General features: G+C 41.6%; 1 protein-coding gene across 3 annotated transcripts in view; it reads left to right on the top strand.

Moving 5' to 3' along the window:
- Nucleotides 1-13071, top strand: part of DYNC1I1 (dynein cytoplasmic 1 intermediate chain 1) — a 341842-nt gene that overhangs the window by 260001 nt on the left and 68770 nt on the right. For all 3 annotated transcript variants that reach the window (XM_064487554.1, XM_031454937.2, XM_031454935.2), the window contains 4 exons: nt 1923-2069; nt 6019-6132; nt 8923-9056; nt 12743-12887. In XM_064487554.1, the coding sequence (XP_064343624.1) occupies nt 1923-2069; nt 6019-6132; nt 8923-9056; nt 12743-12887 (540 nt within the window). The remainder of the gene's footprint in view (nt 1-1922; nt 2070-6018; nt 6133-8922; nt 9057-12742; nt 12888-13071) is intronic.

The following is a 13071-nucleotide window of genomic DNA, read 5'->3' as shown; positions in this document are numbered from 1 at the left end:
TTATTCTTGAACTTTATGAAAACCAGATTGGGGCACAAGTGTGTTTGCCATCGATTGCGTTCAAGGAATTAGAACTGAAAATCATTCAAACTAGGAAAATGTGACATTGAAAAGTAGTCTGCATTCTCCATTCTGCCTCAGGGTATCTGAGACTTTCTGACTAGGAAGGCTTAAGATGATTGTAGATCTGATTTTTTTTTTTTAATGGACAGTTAGCTTCCCAGTCAGAAAGAGGTCATCATTTCTTTTTCAATGACTACTTTGCTGGCTTATCAATTACAGCCTTTGATCCTTTGTTGTTGTTGTTGCTTGGAAAGCTGTGATTTCTCACTATTGCCCACAGAAAAAAATTCAAACAGTGCCTGCCATTCCAGGCCCTCTCTTGTCTGGCCCAGACGACCTCTTCAGCCACATTTCCTCCTCCGTATTTTTTCCATGCAAGCTTCTTCCCAGCCAAACCAGACTGTAGCTGTTCACCAGACTCTGTTTTGATGCCTCCAGTCTTTTTTCCCATTATCCCATCTCTCAGGAATCGCTGTTTCTTTTCCTTTCCATTATGCCGAACGTTCCACATACATCAGGGGGTAATGCATCCCCTTTTGTGAGGTCTTTCTAACCATCCTACCCTTTCCACTCTCCTCTTTTCTCCCTTTTCCTAGCTGAAACAAACCTTCCTCACCACTCCCATCGCACACACAAAGACTCACATCTGTACCCTCACGCACACACACACTCCTATGATCTAGTCATGGCATGTATCATCCTCAAGCCTGCTGCTTGTGTGTGCAAGTTGTGTGCAAGGATTTCAAACCCAAGGGACAAGTGATCACAAAAATCTACCTTACTCTCCACTTGCCAAACCAGGTACCTGCTCACATGACTGTCCATGCAGACAGGCATCTTTTTCTATTCTGTATAAAGGCATGGACTAGCATTTAGGAATGAGCAGCATGAATGCCTTTTCATTCTGTTTTCTAGGGCAATGAGCACCTTAATGTTCCCCTCAATGCCTTTTTTACCCATAAGATTATTCATTGAACTGAATTGAAAGGGTGAAATATTTATTAAAAACAATTACTTCCTCATAGAAATGCAACCAAGGAAGGTAGAACAGGAATCAAGATGGACTTCTTAGCAAATATGGAGCAGCCAACTTGTCTGATTTTAAATGTATCGTGGTTCTGTCTCAGCTAAGTAATTTCCTATAAAATGTAGTGCCCAGTAGTCTTCTGTGGAATTTTAGAAACCACATTCGTGATGCTATGACAGACCATGGCAGAGTTGGACTGAAACCCATTTCTGACTGTTTGTTAAAATAGGCAAAGAATAACATTAAGAATTGTCTGAAGTGGGCAGGCTAAGGGTCAGGAGAATGCCTGTGGGAGGCGAGGGGATTTAGGGAGGAACCAGTTGGATCAGTCTGAGGTCAGTGTACTTCCTAGAAGTCTACATTAAGCCAAAAACAAAAGACAGAAAAAAGCACCCCCTCTCAGAGTCCTCAAAGCCTTGCCAACACTGTACAGAGTATAAACCAGCGAGGACAGGCCCCCAGAGTCAAGAATGGCTTTGTAAAGGCTTTAGTGGAGAATTAATATTAGTTCTGATGCAGTTTTATTGATAAATGGGAAATATCCACAAACTAAGGTTTAGAGACCACAAAACAAGGATGTACATAAGATAGGTTTTATGCCTATTGGGTGACATGGCCAGGACTTCAAATTTCAAGTTTCAAGGGGTAAACATTGGCCAGCCTCTCCAGGGAAAGTCTGTGTCCATGTACAGTGTCCTACTAACTCTGCACCTAACAGTTGCTCTGTGTTTGCCAGCATGGGTTGAGTTGATGGGATCAGATGTTTTTGCTTCAGAAAGAAGCGAGCCTCCAACCATTTAACAGTATACCTTTCTCCTCTTTCCCCTCACAGTCGTCTGTGATGTCAGTCTGCTTCGCTCGTTTCCATCCCAACTTGGTCGTTGGTGGGACTTACTCGGGCCAGATTGTCCTGTGGGATAATCGCAGTCATCGGAGGACCCCGGTTCAGCGGACACCCTTGTCAGCGGTTGCACACACGGTAAGTCACATCCCTGTCAGCCACCCAGGCCCCACAGGAGGGGATAATGGACAGAAGTCTGGATGTTGTTAGTCACCCTGAGTGAGACGTAGCTCATTTATAGTGACTGCACCCTCACTGACTAAAGGAAAGGTGAGTGGAAAGTACGTGAAGGAAGCACTGGGTTTAGAGAAGTCTCTTAATAATCGACAAGTTTTAGCACGTAGAAGGGTTCTCTTTGGATATCCCAAAGGCTACCAGAGAGGATAACTTAAAACAAAGAAAAGACACAGGGAGAAACCTTGGAGGAGGCATCGGTGAGATTGTTTTCTCAAAGAAACTTCACGTTTACATGTTAAGGTGGAAACTTGTATTTTCAAATAGGCCATGAAGAGTAAGCATTTTATGTCTAGGGATGGTATGTGGGACTTGGGCCAACAGGCCTTTTCCATTTGTGTTTTGAGGGAATGCTACGACTTTAAATTCTGGAATGCATGGTGTAAGTCTCAGTGGTAAAGTCTACAGTGACAATATAATCCCTAGGGTTAAAAGTCAACATCTCAAAACCATTACCCATAATTTAGCAGAAGAGGTTCAGTATAGTGTTCATAAGACAACTACTCTGTCATTTCCTTTAAGAGAATGACAGGTGTGTTTAGCAGTTAGGAGGAATGAGGAGACAGGCATGTCACCATCAATCTTTGCTACCCTGATATTCTGGAGAACTGATGTCCTTTTTCTGAAATGCCCAAATTATGCCCAAGGATACAGCTCTACTATTGTTTCGATTTCCTTAATGTGGTTGCCTCATTTGTTTCATCTGCTGGCCTCAGAACCATCTTGCTTTAAAAAAAAAAAAAAAAAAAAAAAGGGCTGCTAGCTGCTTTAGCTGAGACCACAAAGAAGAAGATTTCTTCCACTCTTGTAAGATTGACAATGGGAAATGACAAATACCAAGTCAGCCTTAATTCTGATTGACTTGGACCTAAGACACATGCAGGTGAAACTAGTTCTTGAGAATCTTGGAAAATTGCTGTTGTCTACCCAGTTTCTCCAAACTAATAACAAAATTGTGACCCAGGAGGAGACGGGCTTGATGCAGGTGTCTGCTCAAGGAGTGCAAAACCACTTCTTGGCTCTCTGTGCATATCTGGTGTGTTTGTGAGCATACCTTCTAAAATTTCAAGAAGTTATACAGCCAAATATTAAAACATTTAGCTCTAAGCTTTAGGGGAGAGTCTAAATCCAGGAACTCTTCCAAAGTAGTCATCTTTTTTTTCAAGTAACTTAGGATATGATCACCACAAGTAAAATACTCTTATTATCAGAGTGACGTTATTTCTGTTAGAAAATAACGTAACATTTTTTTTCTCTTTTGCTGTGTTTTGTTGAATCCACAGCTCTAAGTGCACAGTTAAGTTTGTGACTGTCTTTCAACTTCCACTAATGCCTGGCTGATTGGTACCAGGATCAAAAGTGGTTAAGAAAAAAGAGGCCCACCACAGATTACTAACTAATTTCCTTTCACACCCACCACACATATGCATTTGGGACAACAGGAAATCCTAATTAAAGCCAAAACCTCCTGCCCCACAGTAAGTTTATTCCTAAAATAAATAAAAACAATCTGGCATCTATACTGGAAAAATGAGCTGAACCGTTGCTTTTTTCTTCCCATTAAGTAGAGTGATGTGTGTTTGTGTGTGTGTATGAGTAGGCATGCCCACGTGTCTGCTTCTGTTCTGGTTTCTTTACATCTCTCTCTTTTCTTTTAAACTGAGTTTTATTACTCCTGAAAGCACAGGCCAGTAGTCCTGATTAAAGCTACCACACGCATTCCTTCCTAGGCCTTCGGGGCCCTCTACATCCTTCTAACTGCCTTCTTTCCCCCTAGACCCACCCTTAGGAGTCCTGATCCACTAGGGTTTTGGTGATTTGTGTTGATGCTCTGGGGTTAGCAAAAGAAACCCCATTGGACTCTGGCTGAAAAACACTAGGTGGATTTGAGGTTCGTAACAATGGCCCTTGCTTTCCCATTCTCTAGCTTCCTGAGTCTCTCATTTTCAGGTGAGAATTTTTCCCATCCATTCTTCCACTTGATTTGCACGCAGAGCATGTGTGATTTGCATTTGACTTTGCCCATGGCTGTAGGTTCCACATACGCCAGAGACCTGGGGAAAAGCACTGTCCACAGTCCCACCCCACCTCATAATCCTCTTGATAGTTAGAGACCTGATCAGGACAGTGTTTTAGGTCCTTGTCTCTCCTGTGCTCACCACTGTCCAGACTCATTAAGGCTCATTCATTTGCAAGTTTCTGGAAGGATATGGTACAAAAAAAGACATGGGGATTTGGTTGACCGTCCATCAGCATGAGTAAAAGAGGTGATGCAGTTGCCCAAAAAGAAAGTGTCATCTTAGGATGCATTAGTAGAGGCCTTTTTTTTTTCTTTAATAAATCACATGAGAAGTGACAATTCAGTGCTTCCTGAATTTCTATATTCTGTTAGTCAGAATATAGATAGACAGTTGTGTTTCATTCTCAGAACTTCACTGGAAGGGGAACTCAGACAAAATACAGCGTATTGAAAAGAGAGTGACCAGGATGGGGAAGGTGTTGAAAACCAGATACTCAAGGAACAGTTGAAGGAGTCGGTGATGATTAGTCGGGTAAGACAAGACTAGGGGAGAAGGAGTAAGATAACAATGGTCTGTAAATATTATTTTGACTTGATCTATGTGATGTCAGAGGGCCCTGCACTAAAAGTATCTCCCTGAGCTTTCTTTGTCCCCACTGGTGGAGGAAGAATTCCCCAGGAATTTGTGCTAAAACTGGCTGAGAAAGGTGTTCAGGCAGAGTCTGGACCACCTCTTGGTCGAGACAGATGAGTAGCTGCCCTTGATGACTACAGTTCCTTCTGACCAGGAGTTTATATGGTAATAGTAGTTTGGGAGCCATCTTTTATACGGTATCAACTTTCCAGTATTGAAGATCGTTTCGCTGTTGTTCTGGCTAGGTATTATGGACAGTAACTTACCAAGAGAGAGACTGTCCGCTCTCTGCACGGAGAAGCGTCAGCTGAGTTGTGGTTTGGCCACTGATGGCTAAGCCGCCTGAAATCTAACCCAAATTACTGTAAGATTCTGCTTATGCTAACCTCCCATTTAGTATTTAATGTGCAGCTGCAAATGATTTTAGCCCACCATTTTGGATTCTACGGAGTGGGATAACCTTCCTGAGTTATGATAAAAGGTTAGAGCATCTTGCTGACGATTCCTGGGATGTTTAAATGACCTTTCTCAAAGCCCTGGCCAAATCTAAGCTCTCCATGCTATCCTGAATAACATTTTGAAAAATAAATCTATGATTACATCTAAATTTTGCAGCAACATCAAAGAACTTAATTTTTTCTTACTAGGTGCATTGTGGCAATAACTTCCAACACCAATATCTCTCCCTCCAATCAAAGAGTTAAGATGAATATTAACTACTTTTGATAAAGAATGTTAATGAATGTTTGCCACTGTGGTTGTAATGCACTTAACTCCAGATTTAGTAACACTTACTCCTTCCAAAAAGTCAATCACTCTACCCTTTTGAAGACTATCTTTTTCCATCACTCACGATGAGTTTAGAAGCCAAACTGTGCGGTGGAGCCTCGGTCAAGGAATACGAGGCCCCCTCCCGTACCGCTGCTGCCCCATCAGCCCTCTCTTGCTCCCACTTTCTTCAGCTCCACTGCACTGTATCTGACTGAGCTAGGTGAAGCTTTGTGTGCCATTGCTCTGTGTTGCTGCCGGAGCTTTTAAAAAGAAATCAGATTCAAATCAAAAGTGGGAAATGACTTGAGGCTTGTATTACTGCAGGATTATGTCACTCTTTAATCCTTGTTTTGGAATTGTGTTTGACGCTCACATGTAAGCATTTCCTCTTGGATCAGTGTCTGACCCTCCACATTTGTTTTTTGCAGCATCCCGTGTACTGTGTAAATGTAGTGGGGACCCAGAATGCTCACAACCTCATCACTGTCTCCACTGACGGTAAAATGTGTTCCTGGAGCCTGGACATGCTTTCCACTCCACAGGTGGGTTTGTTTTCCCCTACACATAAGAGCATCCTGGTTAAAAGAGATACCTGCCTAATGGAACATAGTTCCTTAAAAGCCTAACCCTCACATCCTATAGGAGCTAAAATCAAGGGGTGCACTTGAAAGAGTGGGGCCTGTTTTCAGCAGTCTCCTCTCGAAGCCAAAACCCATTTCCTTTACCACAAATCATGTAATTATTGTAATACGTTAATCGTAGGTCAGTTTCAAGTGAAAATGAAATAATCCATTTTAAAGCATAGTAATTATGAACGTTGCCTGTGGTATGAATTGTATGAACCCTACAGTATTGTTTAACAAATGCAAATGGGGTTGCAGCTCAGCAGAGCAATCCCTGACGGGTCCTTGCCTTGGAGAAGAGGTATCCCCGCAGAACAAAAATCCAAGCCCTTGCTTGTGTCCACAGCCTAGACAACTGCCTGTGTGCTTGAAGAATTTGTCCAGCCATCCATTTGCTCCTCTGGAACGTTTGTTAGTGTGGCTCCTGCCATTCCTTGATTAACAAGTGAGAAGTCAAAAATGAAGACGTTCCAGCGTTTCCAAACCCCTCCTGATGACAGTAATGGAAGCCAAACTCAGGAGCAGAAGTGGAAGAGACTGTTGTGGGGAGGCTTCAAAATGCAGCTTTCAGAATATATGTGTGTACACACACACATACAAGACCACACACGCACACATGACCATACATACATACATACATACATACAACCACACACACATACACACAAGGCCATACACACGTACACACACAAGACCACACACACATACACATACATACGACCACACACACATATGCAAAAGACCACACAAACATTCATATTCTTTCAGCATTTCTTTGTGGGGGAAAAAAGTACTTCACTCACCTCCAACTAAAAACAGAGAAGAGTTTTCCTGTTACAGCTTTTGACCAAACTATGAGGAAACATCAAGGATAACTCTCAGTGTTAACATTTCTATTGCCTTTCCTGGAATAACAATCCTAGACTGTCCCTGCCACAATATTAGAAGATACCTGAAGTTTCCAGATACATAAGGAAATGTGGAAACTGAAAAGAGCCTCTCATAAGTCTCCACAAAATGCAGGTGTAGAGAATGCTAAGACTAAATAGGTTCTCTTTATAATTTTAGTTGGTGGAGAGAGAGAGCTAATAGGCTTCTTACAGTCTAAGTCCCTCTGTTTTTGCTGATCTTTAACATTTATACAAGTTGGGGGTCGTGTGTGGGTATTTTATAGCTTTGTATTAAATTTCGCAGCAATCTGTTGTTTTCTTTTAAGAGCATGGAGATTACAAACAGATATGAGGGAACCCTCTAATTAGGAATTTTTAATTGCCCATTTTGGTGATTTAAATGTATGTGTTTAGGTTAAAGCCAGTCGTACGGGACTATGTGGCCATTTTTATTACTTGTTGCACGGCCGCAGACTCCTGTCTCTGTATATACAGAGGTGGAGCATTTCTGGGCATGGCTGCGCATGCAGGCAGACCTGGGAGCAGACAACAGTTGCTCTGTCCCAAGTGGGTGACTGTCCCTTCCTGCTGCTAAGTTTAGCAGTGAAACAGACCACTGGAAGGTCCACTTCCCTGTCTTGCATTGTCACAGCATCCCCTCACTAATGCACTCACTGTGTGTGGATCTCAAACTGCGAGCACATCACATGACCACGTGGTCTGTGCTTCCCAGACTATTAGCATGGGCTTGCGATTTATTGACTCCCAGGCAGTGATGACTGGGTTTGTTTGCTTGCATAAAAAAGACTAAACTTCCAAATACAATGACAGGATCCCCTAGAACTTTTTTAAAAAAATTACTTAAGTTGCACAAAGCAGTCTGTTTGGTGTGAATAGCCAGAAATATCCAAGGACGTTGGTTGTAGTTAATTACTCTTCACCATTATTAAACTTAATTCCACAAAATGTCTTTTAAAATATACTTTAATTCCTGATTTTAAAAAACTTAATAATTTATTTAACCCGATGTATCCAAAATGTTATTTCAACATATAATCAATATAATACTTTTAATGAGATACCCCACAGTCATTTTTCCATAGTCAGTCTTAAAAAGTGCATAATTTACATGCTGACTCACCCACACTAGCCACATTTCAAGGACTCAGTGGCCATCATGGTGTGCAAGCACATCCTTATTCCTGGTTTTGAAAATCATTTTAGATAAGATAAAGCTCTCATTTACTATTTTAAAGACTGATTTAAACGCTAGTTTTTACAGACTTACAGCCTACATACTCAGTGCCCTTCATGAAACCCAGTCCCTGTTGAAATCTGGTTTTTATGACCCAAGTGACGACGTTCTGGTTTTAGTCCGTGGAGGACACACACTCCTGCTTTGACAGATGTGCTTAGTACATCTGATATTAATACATGTGTATTCTCACGAACAATTGATTTTGAAAATGTTTGTAAATACGAGGGTATTGTGTGTTTTATTAAAGCCTGGGGCTGACAAGTGTAACCATTACAGTATTATCTTTAGTTTCTGCACCATTAGTTTCAAAATTCTCACCTGTCATCTCTGCCTGACTTAAGAAGCAGCAGCACACGCTGATGAAATCCAGCCGGCCTGAAACCAGAGATACACAGAAGCATGAATGTCAGGGCAGTAAAGCGTGGTTTCTGGCACAGCCGGGGTCTTTTGTAACGCTGTGTGAAAAGCAAACAGACGATTTAGTCAAATGATTTTTCCGTGCTATCTTTGGCATGGCAAGGAGTTGACAGAGGGAATGTAACACATGCCGTGTTTTGGTAGGAGAGCATGGAGCTGGTGTACAATAAGTCCAAGCCCGTGGCTGTTACTGGAATGGCTTTCCCGACGGGAGACGTCAATAACTTCGTGGTTGGCAGTGAGGAGGGTATAGTCTACACGGCCTGTCGTCATGGAAGGTGATTTTCTGTTTTCTTGCCGATGACGTGTTCTTCATTTCCGAAAGTCTTTTATCACTTTCTGGATTACAACCACTTTGTGTTATGAGAAAGACATTTCTGGAGAAATGCAAATCACAGCCGCACATCTTTGTTAGTTTATAGCATCCATCTGCTCTGGTCATTAGCCATTGTAAGCCTCTGATGGTTCACATTGCCTTGAGGGAGAAAGTCCACGCTTAGTGCATCATAGAGGATTCCTGATAGCTAGCCCTTCCCAGGCTCAGCCTTCAGGCTCCAGCCACATCCCCACCCCAAAGATTGCTGATCCCACCACACCACACCTCTGAGTTTGTCCATTCAGTTTCGACTGCTGGGTCTGGTGTTTCTTCTTGGCCTAGTTAACTCCTCTTCATCCTTCAAGAGCTGGCACAAAGGTCTTTCCACATGGAAGCCTCTCCTGTCTCTCTTGGGCAGAGAAAATCATTTCTTCCTTTATGTTTCAGTAGAATTTTCATTCCCTTCAGTCACTCATTCTTTCAAAGAGTGTTCACTAAGAACCTCCCGTGTGCCAGCCTCCATCACATCATAAGGACGCAGTAAGGAAGGAAACAGACCTAGCATTCATATTCTGGTTGAGAGTAAATGACAATAAGCTAGTAATGATAGATTAATAAATAATTAAATAATTTATTAAAATTGATAAAAAAATAAACTAATAAACAGGTAAATATGTGGTTTAAGCACTGTGGAGAAAATCCAAGTAGAATAATTGAGGTAGATAGGACTACAAGCTGTCAGATAGGTTTATTATTTCATATATTTTTATATGTGTTTCTACATTAGCATTAATTACATTTTATTTCAACTATTCACTTATCTGCCACTTACCTCTTACTAAACTTTATCCATTTCATCATTAATTTCCTGTCCGGTGCCTGGCACCGAGTAAGTAAGGAGCTACAAATCTATCTACATACAAATCAATAACCAAACAATACAGAGAAGTGCCTTAGGGCCCTGCCTCCCAATCAGAGGCTGGGGTAGTATGAGATACACAAGGCACCTCTGAGATTCCAAGTGATAAGAACTGTGTCTTGATTGAGAGATTGGCAGATGCTCCCGGGAAAACATCAGGAAGAAGTAGAATCCAATAATTTAGACGAGGTCGTGACATTGCAGGCAGGACTTCATGAGAAGACTTGTGTCTTCTGAAAGGTTTTCCATTCTCACCTTGGTGCTTGATTTCTCTTTCATGTTAGTCGTTCTAATTCAATTGATTCTTCATCTCTTGCACTAATCACAGGGTGTTTAGATTTAATGATGCACTGGTGCAAGTTCATACTCATGTTTTTTGTAATTTGTAGAAGTAACAAGCATCCTTGGCCCAATTTAAGGTGTTTCCACTCATACAGTACGAGCTGTGATGTTCTTACTGTGCTGCACGTAGACACAAGTGGTATTGTCCCTGCTCACGTGACTAAAAATGACTAGGATGATATGCCTCATAATTCCATGGCCAGTGGTCCTCCTTCCTAAGTTCTGGCTAAAGCCACGCATTAAAGTGATGAAAGCATAAAAAATCTGACAAAATTGTTCATTTATGCAAACACTGCATATCCACTGTCAGCAAAGCGTGTTGCTACATGTTGCCAGGCATGCAGACATCATTTACACCTGTTTCTACCTTCAGGAATCTGATGACGGTGGGAAAGGTAAACACAGAAATGTCTGCAAGACAGGAAGTGGCACGAGAGAGGCACGGAGGGCACAGTGGGCCAGACAGGGATTCACAGGTTTATCTCCGTGTTTGTTAGAATCAGTGGGGCGTAGGTTCAGTTGACTTAACCCAGGGACTTAATTATTTGTGAAGGCTACAGAACATGTTCATTGATCATTTTCAGATTAAAAAAATTTTTCTCTAATGTGAATAACTGTTTGCATGATAAATATTTTTGCTCTGTGGCTGCTGTCCTTTGCAAGCACCATCAGAAGATGCGCTGTGGTTCAAAAGAAGGGTACCTCCGGTACAAACCAGAGCTCATTTTACAATAAGCTTGATGTTGCTTTTTACATCGCTCTGTCCGTCTGAAATATAAAATACAGATCTTAGGAAAGCTGTAAAGTCACAGGCCTTAGGCTTCATAGTAATCTTAAGTGGGCCATACAGGGCTGCAAGAGAGAGGTGAGGAATTTCAATTTTTCACCTAACAGAGAAGGTGCAAATCCACTTCCATAAATTAAATAAGGTCCTCGTTTTGCACCCTATAAACCCTTTCAGGATGCTGTTAAGAGCAAGTGGAGTCTCACTAGGGGCCACTTCAAAGATCAGTTTCTCACGTTCTCTTGAACAAATGTAAATGATCACGTGTGGAACTGCTGTTAGCAGTTTCGCTTGGCATAATTCTGGAGTGCCTGTTACATGGAACACGTGCTGCAGCACTGGGCTTGTGATTTCCAGTTCTGCTCAGTGTGCTGACATGTATTGGTGCTCCAGAAGCCCACGTTTCAATAACTTAATTCATTTGCACTCTTAGTGACATAATATTTAGATTCCACAGTCCCTCAGTTGTTGGTCTTATAACCTCATGCACATTAATTTTTAAAATATAGCATTTTGGTGTATTTTCTAACTGAGTGCGATTTGGTGCAGACTATTGTGTCGTAATCGGAGGTTGGAAATAATCCCAGTTTAGCTAAATCTACGTCAGTGGATAACTTTGAAACTGTGTATCACTGTTTCTCAAATGTGCTCCTTTTGGGGAAAAAAGGCATAAGTTTGTCTCTTTCTTTGCTGTTTTGTTCAGCAAATGTTTATTAAGCACTTCCTGTATGCTACACACTTGGCAGTAAGAAAAACAGCACCAGCCCTTATGGAATATACATTTAGTGGATTTGTAAATGTCTCTTGTGCTTTCAGTGAAAAACATCATTTTCTCCGTATTACATTTATAAATAATGCCTATTATTTTCTAGTGACAAGGGTTGCCACTAAGTTTTACATTTTCAGGTATGTCAACTGTATTTAAGAAATTTTCTTGAAAAGATAAATGCAGGTATTCAAAAGACATATGGAGTGTTACAGCCAATAGGCTCCCCAAAAGGAGGCAAAATGGAAGTTGTGTAAAATGTATCACAAGAGTAGAATCATCTTATTATAAATATGAAAGCCTTGAGATCTAAGTATACAGGTGACTTGGTATCTAAATCCCCAGGGAATTGGTTCCAGGAGCCCCTGGGGATACCCAAATCCAAGGATGCTCAAGTCCCTTATCTAAAACGGCGTAGTACAGTCGGCCTTCCACACCCGTAGTTCTGCATCGTGGGTACAGAGCACCGGCTGTACATTTTCCATCAAAGTAGCTGCATCAGCAGTGATGGGGGGAGGCCCATTAGTGAACATTTGCTGAACAAAACAAAGAAGGAGACAAACTTATCTGAGAAGTTTGAGGAACTACTAAAAAAGGATTAAATGGTAAAATTTGATGCTAACTTCTGAAAATTGAGAAGATGTTATTGCCCCATATTGTTTTTTAATCACCAAGAGTAGTATAGCATTTTATTTCTTTCAAGATATCTATGAAAGTGGTTTCACATCTGGTTATGGAGAAGTAATCATAGAGAGACAAGCTTTTTTTTTTTTTTTTAAAGCAGTCACTGCTTTGCCAAGGTCACTGAATTTCTGCTTGTGTGTGGTCTTCGTGCAGCAAAGCAGGTATCGGGGAAGTCTTCGAAGGTCACCAGGGACCAGTGACGGGAATTAACTGCCACATGGCAGTAGGCCCAATCGACTTTTCACACCTGTTTGTCACATCATCATTTGACTGGACCGTCAAACTGTGGACCACAAAGGTAAGAAAACCTTGATTTAAGTTCTCAGGTAATACATAGGTGAAGAGGACAGTTTGGTTTCCCGGGAGGAGTTGTAGGGAAACTGAGGTCTCGTCCAGCAGACCTGTTGTTGGGAATTCGTATGGCCTCTGGTGAACCCACTCTGCCTCAGAGCTAGGTAAGGCTCACTTTCTCAGTCCACTTT

This window comes from Camelus dromedarius, chromosome 7, assembly GCF_036321535.1.
Source record: "Camelus dromedarius isolate mCamDro1 chromosome 7, mCamDro1.pat, whole genome shotgun sequence".
Lineage (NCBI taxonomy): Eukaryota > Metazoa > Chordata > Mammalia > Artiodactyla > Camelidae > Camelus > Camelus dromedarius.
The sequence above is the reverse complement of the archived record's forward strand: the minus strand, read 5'-3'. Positions and strand labels throughout refer to the sequence as shown.